The sequence below is a fragment of the Coregonus lavaretus genome (assembly GCF_964263955.1).
Source record: "Coregonus lavaretus genome assembly, chromosome: 27".
NCBI lineage: Eukaryota > Metazoa > Chordata > Actinopteri > Salmoniformes > Salmonidae > Coregonus > Coregonus lavaretus.
The window spans coordinates 26,209,930-26,233,716 of NC_140014.1; the positions used below are offsets into that span (position 1 = coordinate 26,209,930).

The following is a 23,787-nucleotide window of genomic DNA, read 5'->3' on the forward strand; positions in this document are numbered from 1 at the left end:
TAATAGGATTCCACCTTCCTCCTATATTTTTCTTTTGCATGTTTGATGTCTTGTTGGCGGTAGTAGCAGTCTTTCTTTCCATGTCCGTGTCCCGCCTTGTAAGTGGTAGCTCTAGCCTTTAGCCCAGCACGGATATTGCCTGTAATCCATTAGTTTGGATACTTTCTTATAGTCACTCTGGGGACGACGTCGTCTACGCACTTATTGATGAAGCTCGTGACTGATGTGGTAAACTCCTCAATGCTATCGGATGAATCCCGTAACATATCCCAGTCTGTACTAGCAGAACAGTCTTGTAGCCTCGCTTCTGCTTCATCGGACCACTTCCGTATTGAACGCGTCACTGGTACTTCCTGTTTGAGTTTTTGTTTGTAAACAGGAAGCAGGAGAATAGAGTCATGATCAGATTTATCGAAGGGAGGACGAGGGAGGGCCTTATATGCGTTTCTGTGGGTAGAATAAAAGTGGTCTCGAGTTTTAGTGCCCCTAGTGGCGCAGGAGACGCGTTGTTAAAAGTGAGGTAGAATAATATTAAGTCTATCCGCATTAAAGTCTCCGCCCACCAGAAATGCTGCCTCTGGGGGAGGGAGGGAGAGAGAGAGACTATTCGACAAACCCAACTGAAACATGACTTTGGTTTCCCAGTTGTTGATTTACAGGGAATTATAGATGTTTAACCCCAACAGGGTATTAATAGCGGTGAGTTTTCTGTCTGGTGTATAAGGCTTGCCTCCAGAGTGTGGGATTCCTTCTCTCTGTTGTGTTGTAGACTCCCCCTCCGCAACCCTCCTCCTCCTCTCCACCACTCCAGTTAACCTCTCTCCACCTCCCACAGACTGCCCTGCACTCGGTGACAGGCAGACCGAGCTTGGATCAACTCAGACCAATAGTTTTTCCTCTTAGATATGCTTGAACTCTAGGGTCCTCTTTTATCATGTTCTCCAAGAAACTGATCTGCTGTCAGTTTTAAATCCGCTTGGCTTTGTGCTCTCTTTCTGCTGCAACCTCCGGAAATCTGATCTGGAAACAGCTGTTTTCTCCCACGTTATTCCCCCCGTAGGGGATTCAGAGGATATCTGAGACCACAGCGTATGGTCTTGCGCCACCAAGCCGGGCACTATGGTTGAAAGTATGGACTTTGAAAAGGAGGAGAAGCGCTACTACATCCGCGGAAAGCATGTGGCCCTCATATGTGCAGTGGTGGTGGTGTCGGCCATAGCTGTGGGGCTGGGGGTGGGCCTCACGCAGCCGGACAGTACCCTGGCTGACCCGGTCCCCACAGAGGAACCCCCCAAGCCCAGCCCCAACCCCACCCCCACCCTCACACCAGCAGACAGGGGGCCCTGCAAGCCCTCCAACAACACTGATGGGGACTGGAAGAATTTCCGGCTGCCAGACTACGTGAAGCCAGTGCATTATGACCTCCATCTGGAGCCTGACCTGACCACTGACCTCTACACAGGGAGCGTGTCCGTGCACCTGGAGGTGAGACGACCCACGAGGCACCTGTGGCTCCACATCCGGGAGACGTTCATCAGCGCAGTCCCCAGGCTCGTCCTGAAAACCCCACAGACTCAGAGGGACGTCACTGTGGCCATCAAGGGTTGCTTTGAGTTCAAACCACAGGAGTATGTGGTAGTGGAGGTGGCGGAGGAGCTTGTGGCCACCAAGCTCAATGAGGTGTACGTTCTCAGCCTGGACTTCCAGGGCTGGCTCAATGGATCTCTGGTGGGCTTCTACAGAGTCACCTACACAGAGAATGGGGCCATCAAGTAAGTCATTGGAGGCATGCATGTTTGGTAATAGATTGGGTGTATTTCAGTATGTTTTTGTATGTCTCTATGCATGTATAATTAAAACAAACGTTAGGGGAAGACAATATTTATGAAGACAGAAATTAATAAATGCATGAGAATGGTTACAATGTAACTAAATCCCTCACATGCTCAGTGTTATGAGTGCTGTATATGCTACTTTGTACCCATTTTAATAGATCTAAAACCATGACTCCGCTATAAAATGTGGGAGAGGGAAGAAAATCTGCAGAACTTCAGACAGGCTGTCAGCCAAATTCCTTCAAGGACAATTTCCTTTTGGGAACAAGTTTAGAAGTTGTAATCTGAGTGTTGACAACTGAGTGTTGCTGAGTGTTAGTGTGTGCATGCGTGTGTCTGTGTGTATGCGTGTGTGTGCACATGAGGCCCAGCAGCTCACTGGAAAATAATGTAATTAATGTTAGACAGAACTATTGTTCACTATAGTAACAACTACTACTGCTGCTGCTACTATTATGACTACTATTAGCTGTAGTATGACAACGTGCAGATTCTTACGGGAATGTACTACAATCCCTCATTGGGGATTTCCATCTTGGCAAATATGCTGCCCTATATTCCAAGTAAATTCTTGGAACAGGTGGCAAGAAAAAGCAACTATTTAGAATGGTTAAGTATGCAAAATACCATCTGTAAGTACTTTATATCACACTACAGAGCTACTCCAAACATGGGTGTAATGGGATGACACCACCAAGGGAAAAATAAACTTATATTCCACAATGGTTATTTTGCCCAGGGAGTGCAGTGATTCTTAGCAATAATGTGAACATGGTTAAACCTTGGTAAGGTCAGAGTGTATCTGAAAATCCATATTTACCTGTCACTGATTATCTGTTAAACCGCTGTTATTCAAAGTTCAAATGATAGAATCTATGATGTAGTGTAGTTTTTAGTGTGTCAATAAGAACCTTATAGTCCCAAGGACTATCTGACATTTTGGTCAAAAATGAGTTAATCACAGAGTTGCTCTTTAGGTGGTCCTTTACATGTGAGATATGTTAGAATCTTTTAAAAGTCAATTTATGATGTAGAAAATGAAAAATCCAAAAGTTCTATCTGCGGAAACACCTTTTAACTTTGTGCTATAAGGTTCTATCTGCAATCCAATCACACAATGCTGGGTTGTCAGTCAAATATAATTGTATGTAAGGTGATATACTTATTGAGTCATGAAAGAGAAAGACATCACAAAACGATCTGCGATCTGGAACTTGAAAAATACTCATCTCAAAACTATACATTTTGCAGATAGAACCTTATAGTACCAAGTCCTTGATTATTCATATCATAGGTTCTGGTCCTCTTTTTCAATTCCGTAGATTTTTTTTCACCACTTTTTCAGAAGAATGGCCATAAAGTAAACTCTTTATGGTAAAATCAAATAAATACAGGTGATTAGAGCATGTTTAAAACCTTTAGCAGAAGCATTGCTGTTTTTGTCTTGTTCTATATCAATGCATAAACCTCCTTGGAAGGAGGTGCACTTACCAACTTACCACATTTTATTGATAACTAGCAAGTAGTTTACTGACTTTGGGTGTCAGAGACCAGAAAAAATATATCACTTTACTCATCCAGAGCTAACCTTTAGCAATATTGCTAGTTATCCATAAGATCTAATGTTGAACATGAAATAATATACACTGAACAAAATTGTAAACGCAACATGTAAAGTGTTGGTCCCATGTTTCATGAGCTGAAATATAAGATCCCAGAAAGCACAAAAACAATATTTTTCCCAAATTTTGTGCACACATTTCTTTACATTTACGTCATTTAGCAGACGCTCTTATCCAGAGCGACTTACAGGAGCAATTAGAGTTAAGTGCCTTGCTCAAGGGTACATCGACTGATTTTTCACCTAGTCTGCTCGGGGATTAGAACCAGCGACCTTTCGGTTACTGGCACAACACTCTTAACCACTAAGCTACCTGCGCCCTGTTAGTGAGCATTTCTCCTTTGCCAAGATAATCCATCCATCTGAAAGGTGTGGCATATCAAGAAGCTGATTAAAAATAATGATCATTACACAGGTGCACCTTGTGCTGGGGATAAAAGGCCACTCTAAAAAGTGTGCATTTTAGAGTGGCCTTTTAACCCCAGCACAAGGTGCACCTGTGTAATGATCATGCTGTTTAATCAGCTTCTTGATATGCCACAGATGTCTCATTTTGAGGGAGTGTGCAATTGGCATGCTGACTGCAGGAATGTCCACCAGAGCTGTTGCCAGATCATTCTATGTTAATTTCTCTACCATAAGCCACCTCGAACGTTGTTTTAGAGAATTTGGCAGTACATCCAACCGGCTTCACATCCACAGACCACGTGCATGGCATCGTGTGGGCGAGCGGTTTGCTGATGTCAACGTTTTGAACAGAGTGCCCCATGGTGGCAGTGGGGTTATGGTATGGGCAGGCATAAGCTACGGACAACGAACACAATTGCATTTTATCGATGGCAATTTGAATGCACAGAGATACCGTGACGAGATCCTGAGGCCCATTGTCATCCATTTATCCGCCGCTATCACCTCATGTTTCAGCATGATAATGCACGGCCCCATGTCGGAAGGATCTGTACACAACTCCTGGAAGCTGAAAATGTCCCAGTTCTTCCATGGCCTGCATACTCACCAGACATGTCACCCATTGAGCATGTTTGGGATGCTCTGGATCGACGTGTACAACAGCGTGTTCCAGTTCCCACCAATATCCAGCAACTTTGCACAGCCATTGAAGAGGAGTGGTACAACATTCCACAGGCCACAATCAACTCTATGTGAAGGAGATGTCACGCTGCATGAGGCAAATGGTGGTCACACCAGATACTGACTGGCTTTCTGATCCATGCACCTACCTTTTTTTTAAGGTATCTGTGACCAACAGATGCATATCTGTATTCCCAGTCATGTGAAAATCGATAGATTAGGGCCTAATGAATGTATTTAAATTGACTGATTTCCTTATATGAACTGTAACTCAGTAAAATCTATGAAATTGTTGCATGTTGCCTTTATATTTTTGTTCAGTATATTTGATGATGTGATTAGAAAGAAGTAATGGTATTCTCTTTATTTAATCATTAAATATCTGTACTTTTCTATTGAAATAATTGTAAGATTCTGTGGCAGATAGAACTTTATGGCAGAACCCAGATTGACATTTCAGAGCCATAAGGTTCTATTTGCGATTGCACCCCCCTAAAAATATGTATTTAGAAATGTCTTAGGATTTTGATACTCAGCACTTGAGGTACCTTTATGGGTTATGAAAGAAGAATTCACTACAAAACAGTTCTGAGATCTGGGATGTGAAAACTTTGATGCTCAATTCTCAGAACTATGCTTTGCGCAGATAGAACCTTATAGTCCCAAGGTCTCGGAAGTATAACCTGAAAGGTAGACAGGTGTAGTGAGCTACAGCATTGGCCATGAAGTGTCCATTTTCTCTTTGCTGTTTGAATCACATTTCAAATCAAATCAAATTGTATTTGTCACGTGCGGAATACAACAGGTGTAGACCTTACCGTGAAATGCTTACTTACAAGCACTTAACTCTATTTTCTTACAACTGCATTGTTGGTTAAGAAAATATTTACTAAATAAACTAAAGTAAAAAATATCTATATACAGCTGTGGAAAAAATTAAGAGACCACTGCACATTTTTCTTAAATCAGCTTCTCTACATGTATGACAGCCATTCCATTCCAGTGTCTGTTGAATTCCAACACAGGCACACCTCATTCTACTGGATTAGGTACTGATTAGGTGATCACATGAACCAAATCTTATTTAACGAGGAAAAGTATAAAAACCACTGCTGTGGTCATCACTATCCTCTTGCAATAGGACCAGCTGGATGGCAAAAACAGTGCTAATAGTACCTCAAAAGTAATATTAATAAAAACGATTGACTATGCCAAAAGAGTTGAAAAGGAACGTTTTGAGTGAGGAAAAGAAGGGTTCAATTCTGGCTTTACTGGCAGAGGGATACAGTGAGTGTCAGGTTGCTTCCATCCTTAAAATGTAAAAGACGGCGATTCATAAGAACAAGGTCAAGCAGCAGACATTGGGGACAACAAAACTACAGACCGGCAGAGGGCGAAAACGACTCTCTTCTGACCGGGATGACCGCCAACTCATTCGAATGTCACTCAACAACCGTAGGATGACATCAAGTGACCTACAAAAAGAATGGCAAACGGCAGCTGGGGTGAAGTGCACGGCGAGGACGGTTTGAAACAGGCTCCTAGGGGCAGAGCTGAAGTCGTGCAAAGCTAGAAAAAAGCCCTTCATCAATGATAAGCAAAGAAGAGCCAGGCTGAGGTTTGCAAAAGACCATAAGGATTGGACCGTAGAGGACTGGAGTAAGGTAATCTTCTCTGATGAGTCCAACACCAGGTCATCTAATGGTTAGACGGAGACCTGAAGAGGCCTACAAGCCACAGTGTCTCGCACCCACTGTGAAATTTGGTGGAGGATCGGTAATGATCTGGGGGTGCTTCAGCAAGGCTGGAATCAGGCAGATTTGTCTTTGTGAAGGACGCATGAATCAAGCCACGTACAAGGTTGTCCTGGAAAAAAACGTCCTTCCTTTTGCTCTGTCATTGTTCCCCAACTCTGAGGATTGGTTTTAACAGCAGGACAATGAGCCATGCCAAACAGCCAGGTCAATCATGGTGTGGACCACCAGATCAAGACCCTGTCATGGCCAGCCCAATCTCCAGACCTGAACCCCATTGAAAACTTCTGGAATGTGATCAAGAGGAAGATGGATGGTCACAAGCCATCAAACAAAGCCGAGCTGCTTGAATTTTTTGGCCAGGAGTGGCATAAAGTCACCCAAAATCAATGTGAAAGACTAGTGGAGAGCATGCCAAGACGCATGAAAGCTGTGATTGAAAATCAGGGTTATTCCACCAAATATTGATTTCTGAACTCTTCCTAAGTTAAAACATTAGTATTGTGTTGTTTAAAAATGAACATGAACTTGTATTCTTTGCATTATTCGAGGTCTCACAACACTGCATCTTTTTTTGTTATTTTGACCAGTTGTCATTTTCTGCAAATAAATGCTCTAAATGAAAATATTTTTATTTAGAATTTGGGAGAAATGTTGTCAGTAGTTTATAGAATAAAATTTTTTATTTTTATTTTTACCCAAACACATACCTATAAATAGTAAAACCAGAGAAACTGATAATTTTGCAGTGGTCTCTTAAGTTTTTCCGCAGCTGTATATATATTTTTTAAATAATAATAATTTAAAAATACTGTAAAAAAGTAACACAATAAAATAACAATAATGAGGCTATATACAGGGGGTACCGGTACCGAGTCAATGTGCGGGGGTACAGGTTAGGTACATTTAGACAGCCACAATCCAGTAAACGCTGCATAGTTCAACATTAATTGCAAACAACATAATAGTAAAATGGGGAGGCTTAGTTATTCATGGAATCATGCCATGTTTCTTTTCTCCCAAGAAAAATTGCTGCCACCGACCATGAGCCAACAGACGCCCGCAAATCTTTCCCCTGTTTTGATGAGCCGAACAAAAAGGCCACCTACAATATTTCCATCACCCACGACAAGGACTATGAAGCCCTCGCCAATATGCCAATGGAGGTACAGTCTATGCAAGAAAATAATAACAAATGGCTCCTTATATAACATACTATATAAATGCATAATGTATCCACAACTTATTGAATGTATCACAAAACAGGTGGCGCATAGTGTTACTGGTTAGTTTTCTTGAAGCTGCAATGGGAGTCATACAGAGAGAGTGAGTGTCATGAATGCAAGAGCAGGAGCCATCAATCTTCTGCTCCGGGTCTTTGGTGCTGAGAACACAACTATAAGAGATGTTGTCTGACATCTTTATTAAACCACAGAACCTCTTCCTTTCCAGGGCGTCCCAGAAACGCTTCCTGGCAATAAGATCAAAACGTCCTTCCAGAGGTCCGTTCCAATGAGTACCTATTTGGTATGTTTTGCTGTGCACCAGTTTATGTTTGTGGAAAGGAACTCGTCTCGAGGAATTCCTGTAAGTACTTGCTATTTTTCTCAGCAGTTATTGTGCTATTTTTCTCAGCAGTCATTGGTCCTTCCATACCTTAAACTAAGAAAAGACTGACTGTATAATAAGTGTTGTAAGTCGTATTGTATAGTCTACAGTTGAGAGTAAATGTTGTAACACTTTACTTTAAGCCTGTGAAGTTCAACGTTTTAAATGGTGGAAAAGCTACACTACATATAAACAAAAGTATGTGGACACCCCTTCAAATTAGTGGATTCGGCTATTTCAGCCACACCCATTGCTGACAGGTGTATAAATTTGAGCACACAGCCATGCAATCGCCATAGACAAACATTGGCAGCAGAATGGCCTTACTGAAGAGCTCAGTGACTTTCAACGTGGCACCGTCATAGGATGCCACCTTCCCAACAAGTCAGTTTGTACAATTTCTGTCCTGCTAGAGCTGCCCGGGCCAACTGTAAGTGCTGTTATTGTGAAGTGGAAAAGTCTAGGAGCAACAACGGCTCAGCCGCGAAATGGTAGGCCACACAAGCTCACAGAACGGGACTGCAAAGTGCTGAAGCGCGTTTTGCGTAAAAATCGTCTGTCCTCAGTTACAACCCTCACTAACGAGTTCCAAATTGCCTCTGGAAGCAACGTCAGCACAAGAACTGTTCGTCGGAAGCTTCATGAAATGGGTTTCCATAGCCGAGCTGCCGCACACAAGCCTAGCATGTGCAATGCCAAGCATCGGCTGGAGTGGTGTAAAGCTCGCCACCATTGGACTCTGCAGCAGTGGAAACGCATTCTCTGGAGTGATTAATCACGCTTTACCATCTGGCAGGCCGACGGACAAATCTGGGTTTGGCAGATTTTTTACATTTTAGTCATTTAGCAGACGCTCTTATCCAGAGCGACTTACAGTTAGTGAGTGCATACATTGTTCAGATGCTAGGAGAAAGCTACTTGCCACAACGCATAGTGCCAACTGTAAAGTTTGGTGGAGGAGGAATAATGGTCTGGGGCTGTTTTTCATGGTTCGGGCTAGGCCCGTTAGTTCCAGTGAAGGGAAATCTTAACGCTACAGCATACAATGACATTCTAGATGATTCTGTGCTTTCAACTTTGTGGCAACAGTTTGGGGAAGGCCTTTTCCTGTTTCAGCATGACAACGCCCCTGTGCACAAAGCGAGGTCCATTCAGAAATGGTTTGTCGGTGTGAAAGAACTTGACTGGCCTGCACAGAACCCTGACCTCAACCCCATCGAACACCTTTGGGATGAACTGGAACACCGACTGAGAGCCAGGCCTAATCGCCCAACATCAGTGCCCAACCTCACTAATGCTCTTGTGGCTGAATGGAAGCAAGTCCCTGCAGCAATGTTCCAACATCTAGTGGAAAGCCTTACCAGAAGAGTGGAGGCTGGTATTGCAGCAAAGGGGTGACCAACTCCATATTAATGCCCATGATTTTGGAATGAGATGTTCGACGAGCAGGTGTCCACATACTTTTGGTCATGTAGTGTAAGTTCAATGCTTTAAATGGTGTAATAGCTAAGTTCAAAGTTTATTTAACTTTGGTCTCTGATCTGTGTCACAGCTGTTAGTCTTTTGTGTTGAGTTTTCAGCAGTTAGTGACATTTTACAATGTAAATGTTTTGGAGTTACTGGACAATCTAAAGAATTATAAATACTGTCTTGATTAAATGTAAACACAAACACACAGGCATGCTTACACATTATGTAGTGTAGTGTATACACACTTAATAACTCTGCTTTCAAATCATTTTCTTCCAGTTGCGAATCTATGCACAGCCTGCACAAATCAAGACAGCAGAGTATGCTGCTGACACGACCAAGGTCATTTTTGACTACTTTGAGGAATATTTCAACATGAATTACTCCATCCCAAAGCTAGGTAATTTGCGATTTCCTCTGTCTGTGAACTGTTGTGACCACTGTGTGAGCCCACACTGGATAAAAATAATTAATAATGCCTTATACACACACATGGTTGCATAAAATGTTTTTCTCTTCTACCAGATAAGATTGCCATCCCTGACTTTGGCACGGGGGCCATGGAGAACTGGGGTCTGATCACCTACAGGGAGGCCAACCTCCTCTATGATGAGAACCAGTCGTCATCGTACAACAAACAACGTGTGGCTAGCGTCATCGCTCACGAGCTGGTCCACCAGGTGAGAGACACCTGTCCCCAACATTCCCACAACCACTAGAGAATGCTCCAGAGTTCAGGGCGTTCTTCATTAGTCATGTTAGAGTGGAAAACTACTGGAACACATCTTATAGTGGAAAAATTAAGTCATATTTAATAGTCATAATCATAGACCCAAAGCTCAATCACCCAACATTTTTATTACGGAATTGTGTCACCATGATGAAGCCTAAATGAGGATGTAAAGTCATGAGGCAACCATTAGCGGCAGAACTCAATGTTTAGAAAAGAGAACCACCATATCTTTGTTCCAATCAATAGCTTGGAAAGGTTTGACACTGACCCTGAATTTGGTCATGGAAATACTAGTGTTCTATTGAAGTACTTCATCCCTCCAGTTATCCATCAAACCTTTTATGATAGGCAACACAATAAGGCCTCTTTCCAAGATATCATCTCTTTATTGTTCGGCAATAAGAGGGTGATGGTGCTGTCCATAAAGTTTTATGAATTGTCCAAAGTTAAAGGACTGAGGGGCAAGTGAGAGCTGGCTGCTGTTTCCTTGTTTCCATAGTCTGTTTACAGGAAGGTGAATATCAGCACAGTTGCAACCAAATCACAGAGTTAGAACAACCCAACCTGGTCTCAGAGCATTTCGTATTATTATGTACGTAAATCGGTGACACTCCATTTAGTATGTGATATGTTACGTTGGGTATGGTTACATACCAAACGTGAACATCTAGCAACCCAAAGGTTGTGAGTTCAAATGTTATCACAGACAACTTTAGCATTTTAGCTAATTAGCAACTTTTAAACTACTTACAACTTTGTAGCTACTTTGCAACTACTTAGCATGTTAGCTTCCCCTAACCTTAACCCTTTTAGCTAACCCTTCCCTAACCTTAACCTAACTCCTAAACTTAACCCTAACCCAGCTAACGTTAGCGAGCTAGCTAGAATTCGTAACATATCATACATTTTGCAAATTCGCAACATATTAACATATTCCCACGGGGGGCCAGTATGAGAAGACATTTATTTTTATTTTTTATTTTTTATGTATTCACTCACTAACTATAAGTCGCTCTGGATAAGAGTGTCTGCTAAATGACTAAAATGTAAATGTAATCTTGTATGTTCAGCTAATTCATAAGATAACACGTTTTGCATATTCATAACATATTGTACGTTTTTAAAATTCGTAACATATAATATAAATTGTAATTCGTAACATATCATACGAAATGGGTGATGGACATCCACAAATTAATACATACCATACGAAACGTAACATATCATACTAAATAGAGTGTCTCGGAGTTACGTACAGAATAATACGAAATGCTCGGATACCAGGTTGAACAACCTGGATCACAATGTGCAGTTCAGACAGTGATCAAGTCATAAAGTAATAAATTGTGTTGGGGAAGATTTTCTGAAATCATAGTTTACCAAACTACCAATTACTTCACACTGGAAGAAGTTAAGCTACACTAAAGCTACCCTTAAGAAAAATATAGTTTACTTAAGTAAAGCTATTTTGAAACAGTAGTTCATTACATCCAAGCTACTTAGTGAAATATTATCATATCTAAATCTGAAATGTCATAGACTACAATTTGCAAGAAAATATCAATCTGGTGTCAGATGTTAACGGAATGTGTAATTTAGCCTAATAAACACAGAATGTTTCAAGTGAGAATTAGGAAGGTCTGATACTTGCCTTATACTTATACCTTATACTACTTTTAGCAAAAAAAAGTAGTGTGTAGTTCCAGTAGTTAGCTACACCACTACATGGCAAAAAAGTTATTAACTACTAAAAACACTACCAAGATTTGAATGTAGTTCAACTAGCACCAAGATACTGTAAAATGTAGTTTAATTACTAGTTGAACTACATGTCGTTCACTACTCCCCAACACTGGTAATAAAACAATGTAATATTCAATCAGTAGCAATTAAACAAGCATGTCATAATATACTGTTAAAAGTGAATGTGAAAATGCTTGTTCGGTAGCACTTGAATTGACCAAATACCAGTAGAAACTGTGGGTTTTATTTGTTCATATTGTGTCTGTAGCTTTGTTTTGTGTTTATTTTTTATATTGTATGCAGAGCTGTAGAGTGTTACACTGAATGCTTTGATATTTTGTGTGCATGAAAATGTAATTAGGTGGACTCTAAAAGTATTGGGACAGTGACAAATTCTTTGTTGTTTTGTCTCTGTACTCCAGCACTTTGGATAATCCTGAATGAATCGTGAGTAATGATGAGTGAGAAAGTTAGAGGCATAAATATCATACCCCCCCAAAAGTGCTAACCTCCCATGTTATTTTAATGGTGAGGGGTTAGCATGTCTTTGGGGTATGATATGTGCGTCTAACATTCTCACTCATCATTATTCACGATTCATTCAGGACTATCCATAACCATGGTAGCATCCACATTAATGTAATAGTGTTTAGAAACATATTCTTATTTACAATAAAAGTGACTCCAAAATGACACAATACATTATTTACCATTAATTTCTATTGGGCACAAAATCATCTGAAACACAACCAAAACAAACAGCAAATGCATCCAACAAGTTTGTAGAGTCACACACTTGATGTAATCATTGCGTGCTAGGAATAAGGGACCAAATACAAAAAATATATATATGCACTAATCAATGCATATGGGTCCGGCAGATTTTTCAAATGTCCGGTAAATTAAAATGTTGCCTGTCAAATGTCCGGCGTCACATTTTCCTAACCCTGTCACACACTCACACACACTTGTTTTGAAATAAAGTCTGCTGTAAGATAACTTTGCATGTTGTATTTTCCTGCAGTGGTTTGGGAACATTGTGACCATGGATTGGTGGGATGACCTTTGGCTAAATGAGGGCTTTGCCAGTTTCTTTGAGTACATCGGTGTAGAGAAGGCTGAGCCGCTCTGGGGAATGGTGAGTCCATCTGACAGATCCGTGATTTGAAATTGAATTGTTTTAATCTCAACTCTGGTTATGAATACATTCTACATCTACTTCGGTCTCTGTCTTTACCAGCGTGACATCATGATCATCAGTGATGTACTTCCTGTCATGGTGGACGACGCCCTGGTCACCTCCCATCCAATCATTGTGGATGTGTCAACTCCGGCTGAGATTACCTCTGTGTTTGATGGTATATCCTACAACAAGGTAATCTAAAACTGCCACTTTTCACCCTACTACATGGGATGAAATAAAATGTAATTAAATTCAATTAGTCTTGAAATTCTTTCCAAACATCTTCCTGTAGGGGGCATCAATTCTCAGGATGGTGGAGGACTGGTTGGGTCGAGACAACTTCAGAGATGGCTGTCGGGTAAGAATCCATTTCATTTGACGTAAAGTGGATAGAAGTATCCCTACACCAAGTCTCTTGATCCCTATTCAGTCAATAGCAGAATAATTTGGTAATAGCAAGTGTTAGGGAGATACAATCCCTTCCCTGTTGAATGAAAATTAGGATTACTGTCAGATACATAGCCTACATTTTATTTATCATAAAATCTATGGATGGTAACCTGTTTTTCTCTCCCTTCAACAGAAATACTTGAAAGATTTCCATTTTCAGAATGCCAAAACAGCCAACTTCTGGGCATCCCTTGCTAACGTATGTTTGTCATATCTAATTTAGTCATAGTAATTTCAAAACATCAAAGTTGTTGATATTATTGTTAATATTTCACTGCATCTAGTGTACTTGTGTGTTACACACAAAATGTTTTTGGTTGCAGGTGAGTGGGTTGCCCGTGGCAGATGTGATGGACACATGGACCAAACAGATGGGCTACCCAGTACTGGACCTGTCTACCGCCGGTGCTCAGACCAAACTCACCCAGCGCAGATTCCTGTTGGACCCCAATGCTAACACCACCCAGCCACCCTCACCACTCAGGTCAGTGATTCACCGCTCTATTAAATCCCTTTGTGATCATTGGTTGATTTCCCCATGGAAGTCAGCTATATTTCTTAGGATAAACCTGTAAATCCTAAAAAGGCTATGCTTTTCTTTCAGCTACAAGTGGACCATCCCTGTTAAGTGGCACTCAGTGGATAGTAATAAGAATATGTCCATCATCTTCAACAAGTCTAGTCCAGGTAAAGATACTTCTGTCCAAACGCTTGGCTTGACCGTTTTAATATTACAATTCCAGCCTCTGGTGACGACACGTATTTAATTAAATTGAAGTAATACATGTTTGTCTCTCATACTAATATCTAGAGCAAGTCTTAGCTGACTATTTCCCTGCTACGGATGGACTCCTGAAGATCAATAACGACCATATCGGATTCTACAGAGTCAATCACCATGACAGCATGTGGAGCACCATTAGTCAACAGCTCCAAACAAATCACCGGGTAAATATCAATAAAAATTGCTACTATAGTATCAGAGGTAATATTAAGTTTTAATCTTACCAGTTCATATGTTGCACTTATAGTAATCGGCAGGACACTTTCTTTACTAGGAGTTTGACGCTGCTGACCGATGCGGTTACATAGATGATGTCTTTGCTCTGGGAAGGTAAACCAACATTACTGACATTCACTTGAAGTACATCTGTCAATTCAGTTGCGCTGAGCTTTAGAAAACTATGATGAAACGTCTTGTTCTTATTGGCCTCATCAGGGCAGACATTGTCGATTATGGAAATGCATTCAACCTGACAAAATACCTGACCAATGAGACTGAGTACATCGTCTGGGAACGGGTGTCTTCTTCCATTGCCTATGTGCGAGACATGTTATCTGACGACACTGTTCTTTACCCCAAATTCCAGGTGAGTCTGTTTTCAACTTATTTTTTGAATATTGTTTTTTTACAGGTCAATTACGCCCTCTGCTGGCCAACTAGAACACACACAAAATAATAATATTGGGAATTTGCTCATACAGGTAACTGCCCAAATAAAGGAAACACCAACATAAAGTGTCTAAATAGGGCATTGGGCCACCATGAGCCAGAACAGTTTCAATGCACCTTGGCATAGATTCTACAAGTGTCTGGCACTCTATTGGAGGGATGTGACAACATTCTTCCACTAAAAATTCCATCATTTGGTGTTTTGTTGATGGTGGTGAAAAACGCTATCTCAGGCGCAGCTCCAGAATCTCCCATAAGTGTTTCATTGTGTTGAGATCTGGTGACAGACGGCCATGGCATATGGTTTACATTGTTTTCATGCTCATCAAACCATTCAGTGACCACTCTTGGCCTGTGGATGGGGTCATTGTCATCCTATGGGGGCATGGCCATGGTAGCCAAAATAAGCAAAAACAGGTTTAAGATTTTTTTGAAAATGTATCAAATAAAACGGAAACATTTAAATAAATATTCAGACCCTTTACTCAGTACTTTGTCGAAGCACCTTTGGCAGCGATTACAGCCAAGTTTTCTTGGGTATGACGCTACAAGCTTGGCCCACATGTATTTGGGGAGTTTCTCCCATTCTTCTCTGCAGATCCTCTCAAGCTCTGTCAGGTTGGATGGGGAGTGTCGCTGCACAGCTATTTTCAGGTCTCTCCAGAGATGTTCGATCGGGTTCAAGTCCTGGCTCTGGCTGGGCCACACAAGGACATTCAGAGACTTGTCCCGAAGCCACTCCTGCGTTGTCTTGGCTGTGTGCTTTGGGTCGTTGTCCTGTTGGAAGGTGAACCTTCGCCCCAGTCTGAGGTCATGAGCGCTCTGGAGCAGGTTATCATCAAGGATCTCTCTGTACTTTGCTCCGTTCATCTTTCCCTCGATCCTGACTAGTCTCCTGAAAAACATTTCCACAGCATGATGCTGCCACCACTATGCTTCACCGTAGGGATGGTGCCAGGTTTCCTTCAGACGTGACGCTTGGCATTCAGGCCAAAGAGTTCAAACTTGGTTTCATCAGACCAAATAATGTTTCTTATGGTCAGAGTCCTTTAGTTGCCTTTTGGCAAACTCCAAGTGGGCTATCATGTGCCTTTTACTGAGGAGTGGCTTCCGTCTGGCCACTCTACCATAAAGGCCTGATTGGTGGAGTGCTGCAGAGATGGTTGTCCTTCTGGAAGGTTCTCCCATCTCCACAGAGAAACTCTGGAGCTCTGTCAGAGTGACCATCGGGTTCTTGGTCACCTCCCTGACCAAGGCCCTTCTCCCCCGATTGCCCAGTTTGGCCGGGTGGCCAGCTCTAGGAAGAGTGTTTGTGGTTCCAAATTTCTTCCATTTAAGAATGATGGAGGCCACAGTTCTTGGGGACCTTCAATGCTGCAGAAATTTTTTGGTACCCTTCCCCAGATCTGTGCCTCGACACATTCTTGTCTTGGAGCTCTACGGACAATTCCTTCAATCTCATGGCTTGGTTTTTGCTCTGACATGCACTGTCAACTGTGGGACGTTATATAGACAGGTGTGTGCCTTTCCAAATCATGTCCAATCAATTACATTTTTCACAGGTGGTCTCCAATCAAGTTGTAGAAACATCAAGGATGATCAATCGAAACAGGATGCAGCTGAGTTCAATTTCGAGTCTCATAGCAAAGTGTCTGAATAATTATGTAAATAAGGTATTTCTTTTTTAAATTCGTAATAAATGTGCAAAACAGTTCTGAAAACCTGTTTTCGCTTTGTCATTATGGTGTGTGTAGATTGAGGATTATATTTTTAAAATTCTATTTTAGAATAAGGCTGTAACGTAACATAATGTGGAAAAAGTGAAGGGGTCTGAATACTTTCCGAATGCACTGTACAGCCTTATTCTAAAATTGATTCAATAGTTTTAATCCCCTCATCAATCTACACACAATACCCAATATTGACAAAGCAAAAACAAGTCCACATTTTTGCAAATGTAAAAAAACACAAAAAAACCCGGAAATATTACTATACAAAAGTATTCAGAACCTTTAACTCAGTACTTTGTTGAAGCATCTTTGGCAGCGATTACAGCCTCGAATCTTCTTGGGTATTACGCTACAAGCTTGGCACACCTGTATTTGGAGAGTTTCTCCTATTCTTCTCTGCAGATCCTCTCAAGCTCTGTCAGGTTGGATGGGGAGCGTTGCTGCACAGCTATTTCCAGGTCATCCCAGAGATGTTCTATCCAGAAAATGTCAAGGGGTCTGAATACTTTGAAGGCACTGTGTACATACATGCATACAGTGAGGGAAAAAAGTATTTGATCCCCTGCTGATTTTGTACGTTTGCCCACTGACAAAGAAATTATCAGTCTCTAATTTTCATTGGTAGGTTTATTTGAACAGTGAGAGACAGAATAACAACAAAAAAATCAAGAAAAACGCATGTCAAAAATGTTATAAATTGATTTGCATTTTAATGAGGGAAATAAGTATTTGACCCCTCTGCAAAATATGACTTAGTACTTGGTGGCAAAACCCTTGTTGGCAATCAGAGGTCAGACATTTCTTGTAGTTGGCCACCAGGTTTGCACACATCTCAGGAGGGTTTTGTCCCACTCCTCTTTGCAGATCTTCTCCAAGTCATTAAGGTTGAGACTGACGTTTGGCAACTCGAACCTTCAGCTCCCTCCACAGATTTTCTATGGGATTAAGGTCTGGAGACTGGCTAGGCCACTCCAGGACCTTAATGTGCTTCTTCTTGAGCCACTCCTTTGTTGCCTTGGCCTTGTGTTTTGGGTCATTGTCATGCTGGAATACCCATCCACGACCTATTTTCAATGCCCTGGCTGAGGGAAGGAGGTTCTCACCCAAGATTTGATGGTACATGGCCCCGTCCATCGTCCCTTTGATGCGATGAAGTTGTCCTGTCCCCTTAGCAGAAAAACACCCCCAAAGCATAATGTTTCCATCTCCATGTTTGACGGTGGGGATGGTGTTCTTGGGGTTATAGGCAGCATTCCTCCTCCTCCAAACACGACTAGTTGAGTTGATGTCAAAGAGCTCCATTTTGGTCTCATCTGACCACAACAGTTTCACCCAGTTCTCCTCTGAATCATTCAGATGTTCATTGGCAAAATTCAGACAGGCATGTATATGCGCTTTCTTGAGCAGCGGGACCTTGCGGGCGCTGCAGGATTTCAGTCCTTCACGGCGTAGTGTGTTACCAATTGTTTTCTTGGTGACTATGGTCCCAGCTGCCTTGAGATCATTGGCAAGATCCTACCGTGTAGTTCTGGGCTGGTTCCTCACCGTTCTCATGATCATTGCAACTCCACGAGGTGAGATATTCCATGGAGCCCCAGGCCGAGGGAAATTGACAGTTATTTTGTGTTTCTTCCATTTGCGAATAATCGCACCAACTGTTGTCACCTTCTCACCAAGCTGCTTGGCGATGGTCTTGTAGCCCATTCCAGCCTTGTGTAGGTCTACAATCTTGTCCCTGACATCCTTGGAGAGCTCTTTGGTCTTGGCCATGGTGGAGAGTTTGGAATCTGATTGATTGATTGCTTCTGTGGACAGGTGTCTTTTATACAGGTAACAAGGTGAGATTAGGAGCACTCCCTTTAAGAGTGTGCTCCTAATCTCAGCTCGTTACCTGTATAAAAGACACCTGGGAGCCAGAAATATTTCTGATTGAGAAGGGGTCAAATACTTATGTCCCTCATTAAAATGCAAATCAATTTATAACATTGCGTTTTTCTGGATTTTGATGTTGTTATTCTGTCTCTCACTGTTCAAATAAACCTACCATTAAAATTATAGACTGATTATTTCTTTGTCAGTGGGCAAACGTACAAAATCAGCAGGGGATCAAATACTTTTTTCCCTTCGCAAAGTATTTAGATCCCTTGACTTTTTCCACATTGTTAGGTTACAGCCTTATTCTAAAATATCAATATATATTTATATATCAATGTATTAATATACACCCACATATATATACACATATGAAAAAGATTAATACCATGGCGGATGCAATGCATTTTAGAATTTGCCCAAAAACCCACAACCAATACATTTTCACCCGTGATATTGTTTTCAAAGTAGCCCAATTTGCGGGAAAACCGAGGACATGGCCACCCTGACTGGCTGGGACAAATATCCATAATGTATTGTTTAGTGTTGTGTAGTGGCTTTGCTGGCATACATTTTTTTGTTGTTGTTATGGTTGAGTTTGCCCCACCAAGATTTACATGCTAAAATAATATGGCACTGACATAATATAACCTTAATAACCCAGCACCAACAACCCAACCTTGCTGTTTTTACAGAAAACAACCCAACTATTGACCCCATGCCTGCAACCCAGCAATTGGGTCATCCAAACAACCCAGCATTCTTTTGAGTGTAACATATCTTAAAGCCATGCATGCAAGAAACCTTGACCTGTCTGGTGCAAACACATTTCTCTGTCCTCAGTTTGATTGAAGGCCTCAATCTGTATTTTTGCCTTGTAACTGATTGCTTCTAGAATGAGAGAAGTAACAACATGATAAAGATGAGCTAGCTACTACTAGTTTAAAGCAATTAAAATATAATTGTCACAAAGAATGAATGTATGGGCTACATTTGAGAATACATGCATTTGCTTACTTTATCAATCTTGTAGACAATATACTAATTTATCACTAAAAAAAAAGTGTTATGAGTGATTGCATCACAAACATATTTTCAGGGTGTTGATGCATCCTCCTCTCAGCCTCTTCTAACACCACGGGTTGGGAAAGGGTATCTATCCATCAGTTTTGCTTTGATGTCATATCAACTCATATTGTTGCTACCTTAGCTTAGCTGTTGTGCTAGCTGACATGCTACTGAACCGTGACACTAGCATATTGACATGCATATTGGTATTAAGACAGCAACGTATTCACCAAAAAATAAGTGTTTAGGCAAATCATTTGCTAGCTAACGTTAGCTACCTATCACATTAATTGTGCAAAAATATGATAGCTAACGTTAGCTAGCTAAGCGCTAGCCAGTCAGTGGCGCTGACAGATTGAAACTGGTATCAACAAAATGTTTCACTCTATCCCATAAAACATGACATTGCTAACTAGGCATCATTTAGCTAATAAACTGTTAAAGTTTATTTGGAAGTTTAATTAGTAAGTTAGACACTCACCGGACAACTTTGGTAGCTAGCTAGCTAGCTAGGTTTCCATTTTTCAACAGATGTTTCTAATCCCCCTGATTGGTCATCAACGGTTACTGGTCTTGGAACTTGTTGCCACAGATTCAAATTGAATCTTGAGAGAATTGTCTGCCAGAAACAAACCTCTGGCGAACTGTTTGGCACTAGTGCCAATAAATATTATTGTTGCCAAAGGTTTGTCGCAGATTCACCACTAGTGGCAAACATTGCAAACTTCTGGCAACATTTTGTGGCAGGCTATTTAGTTTGCATCAAATTTGACACAAAGTTTGCCTCAACAAATTCATTTTTTAAGGGTTATTTTGGCAGTTACCTGTACGTATGATATAATAATGTAAAATAGAGAATAGGTCTAAAACATGTCCCTTGTTTAGCTCCATGTCCCTGGTGGGGTGTATTGGGGGAATCTCCCTGACGAAGTTTCAGGACTAGAGTAGTCGACTCGTGTCATTCTCAAAACTTTTGACCACGACTGTACAAGTATTGGTCTTCACAAAGTTTGCTGCTTCAGTGTTATGAGATATTTTTGTCAGATGTTACTATGGTTTACTGAAGTATAATTACAAGCATTCCATAAGTGTCAAAGGCTTTTATTGACAATTGCATTAAGTTTATGCAAAGAGACAATATTTGCAGTGTTGATCCTTCTTTTTCAAGACCTCTGCAATCCGCCCTGGCATGCTGTCAATTAACTTCTAGGCCACATCCTGACTGATGGCAGCCCATTCTTGCATAATCAATGCTTGGAGTTTGTCAGAATTTGTGGGGTTTTGTTTGTCCACCCGCCTCTTGAGGATCGACCACAAGTTCTCAATGGGATTAAGGTCTGGGGAGTTTCCTGGCCATGGACCCAAAATGTCAATGTTTTGTTCCCCGAGCCACTTAGTTATCACTTTTGCCTTATGGCAAGGTGCTCCATCATGCTGGAAAAGGCATTGGTCGTCACCAAACTGCTCTCGGAGGATGTGTTGGTACCATTCTTTATTCATGGCTGTGTTCTTAGGCAAAATTGTGAGTGAGCCCACTCCCTTGGCTGAGAAGCAACCCCACACATGAATGGTCTCAGGATGCTTTACTGTTGGCATGACACAGGACTGATGGTAGCGCTCACCTTGTCTTCTCCGGACAAGGTGTTTTCCGGATGCCCCAAACAATCGGAAAGGGGATTGATCAGAGAAAATGACTTTACCCCAGTCCTCAGCAGTCCAATCCCTGTACCTTTTGCAGAATATCAGTCTGTCCCTGATGTTTTTCCTGGAGAGAAGTGGCTTCTTTTCTGCCCTTCTTGACACCAGGCCATCCTCCAAAAGTATTCGCCTCACTGTGTGTGCAGATGCACTCATACCTGCCTGCTGCCATTCCTGAGCAAGCTCTGCACTGGTGGTGCCCCGTTCCCGCAGCTGAATCAACTTTAGGAGACGGTCCTGGCGCTTGCTGGACTTTCTTGGGCTCCCTGACGCCTTCTTCACAACAATTGAACCTCTCTCCTTGAAGTTCTTGATGATCCGAAAAATGGTTGATTTAGGTGCAATCTTACTAGCAGCAATATCCTTGCCTGTGAAGCCCTTTTTGTGCAAAGCAATGATTACAGCACGTGTTTCCTTGCAGGTAACCATGGTTAACAGAGGAATAACAATGATTTCAAGCACCACCCTCCTTTTAAAGCTTCCAGTCTGTTATTCTAACTCAATCAGCATGACAGAGTGATTTCCAGACTTGTCCTCATCAACACTCTCACCTGTGTTAACCAGAGAATCACTGACATGATGGTAGCTGGTCCTTTTGTGGCATGGCTGAAATGCAGTGGAAAAGTTTTTTGGGGGATTAAGTTCATTTTCATGGCAAAGAGGGAGTTTGCAATTCATTGCAATTCATCTGATCACTCTTCATGACATTCTGGAGTATATGCAAATTGCCATCATCAAAAGTGAGGCAGCAGACTTTGTGAAAATTAGTATTTGTGTCATTCTCAAAACTTTTGACCACGACTGTACTCGCTTATTTCCCCTACAGAAATTATTCCGTGAGCATGTGCAGACTATCTGCAGGCAGCTGGGATGGGACGACGAGGGAAGCCAGAGAGATAGGTAAAACAAGGAGAGGCAATCTACTTTATTTTATATATCATGGGTGTATTTGCTGGATATTGATCATAAACTGTATTGTCTATATTGGTTTTGTATAGGCTGTTGCGTGAGACAGTCCTGGGAATTGCTTGCCAAATGGGTGACCAGGAAGTGCTAAATGAGGCATCTGTTTTATTTGACCAATGGATCTCAGGAAACATCAGGTAAATATTAGTCTTCAATTAAATCATTAAATGACACATTATCTACTTACTAATCCAGCTGCAGTACATGCTGATGTTAGCCCTAAACTGATGGACACAACTAACTACTTTATTAGCGTTACTATTCCTAAAAGCATGTTCATCCCACTAAGCCCTAATGATAACATGACCTTTGACCTCCAGCAGTGTGGGGGTGAACCTGCGCCTGTTGGTGTATCGCTATGGCATGAGGAACTCAGGCACTGAGGCGAAGTGGAACTTAATGTTTGAGAGGTACAAAACAGAGACCTTGGCCCAAGAGAAGGACAAGCTCCTGTATGGATTGGCATCTGTGGAGAACATCACTCTTCTGTTCAAGTAAATAAAAAACATTAATTATTACATGTGTTATTCAAAATCGCTTTTAAAAATCATCCAGTGAAAAGTTATTACTAGAACGACTGTACATTTATTGGCAAAAGTGTGTAATTTTTTTTCTGGCAAACATTTTAGTTTGTTTAGCTAGATATGGCTTGAGAGAATGCTGCTTGTTAGAATGGTGTTGTTTTGCAGCTTACTGGAGGCGTCCAAAGATGAGAGTATTGTGAGGACTCAGGATCTGTTCACTGTGGTCCAATATGTCTCTCTGAATCGCTACGGCAAGACCATGGCCTGGGACTGGGTCACCCTCAACTGGGACTACCTAGTGAACAGGTGAGCCCATTCTCTGAGTCACTTCTTTGAGTCTGAATGGAGAGTTACTGAGCCTAGAGTCATTGAAGTGATAGTGACTGAATGGAATGCTGTAAGTCAATTTACTAAATCAGCAGCAACTGAGCCTAGAGTGAATGAATAATGTGAATACTGTGACAGTTTTCAATTTCCTTTTGTTTTGTTACAGATACACCATCAATGACAGGAGCCTGGGGCGCCTGCTGACCAGAATCAGCACCACCTACAATACAGAGCTACAGCTGTGGCAGGTTAGAACTGGGATATTCTACTCATAGAATTAGAATAAGTAAATCGAACATTATACCACTTAAATCGAGACTAGCATTGGTATGCTTGAATTTAAGATTGACCATGATCTATGTTGTGGATTGTGTCTTTTTATTGTGGCTCGGTTTATGACTGACCGTGTTGACTGTGTGCTTGTGTTTTAGATGGAGCACTTTTTCAAGCTGAACCCTAATGCCGGGGCTGGGGAGATGCCTAGGCAGCAAGCTCTAGAGACAGTGAAGAACAACATTGAGTGGGTCAGGAGAAACAAGGCAGAGATCAGCTCATGGCTGGAGATCAATGTCACCTACTGATGACATCAGGTCAACATAAGACTAAAGAACCCATGCCTAATCTAAATAAAAGAACCTTCATGCTGTTTCCATTCATTCATTC

The 23,787-nt window shown here is 41.5% G+C and overlaps 1 protein-coding gene across 1 annotated transcript; it reads left to right on the forward strand.

The window, feature by feature from the left end:
- Window positions 1-1,119: 1,119 nt before the first annotated feature.
- Window positions 1,120-23,705, forward strand: LOC311102559 (glutamyl aminopeptidase-like; the record flags this gene model as incomplete). The annotated part of the gene is made up of 20 exons (XM_084143935.1): window positions 1,120-1,772; window positions 7,324-7,465; window positions 7,752-7,886; window positions 9,657-9,777; window positions 9,903-10,057; window positions 12,878-12,991; window positions 13,094-13,228; window positions 13,329-13,394; window positions 13,620-13,685; window positions 13,810-13,970; window positions 14,091-14,173; window positions 14,298-14,434; window positions 14,545-14,600; window positions 14,706-14,856; window positions 22,134-22,207; window positions 22,306-22,410; window positions 22,594-22,767; window positions 22,963-23,103; window positions 23,291-23,372; window positions 23,556-23,705. The coding sequence occupies 20 exons, from the start codon at window positions 1,120-1,122 to the stop codon at window positions 23,703-23,705; spliced, it is 2,901 nt and encodes a 966-aa protein (XP_084000061.1).
- Between the last annotated feature and the right edge of the window lie 82 nt (window positions 23,706-23,787).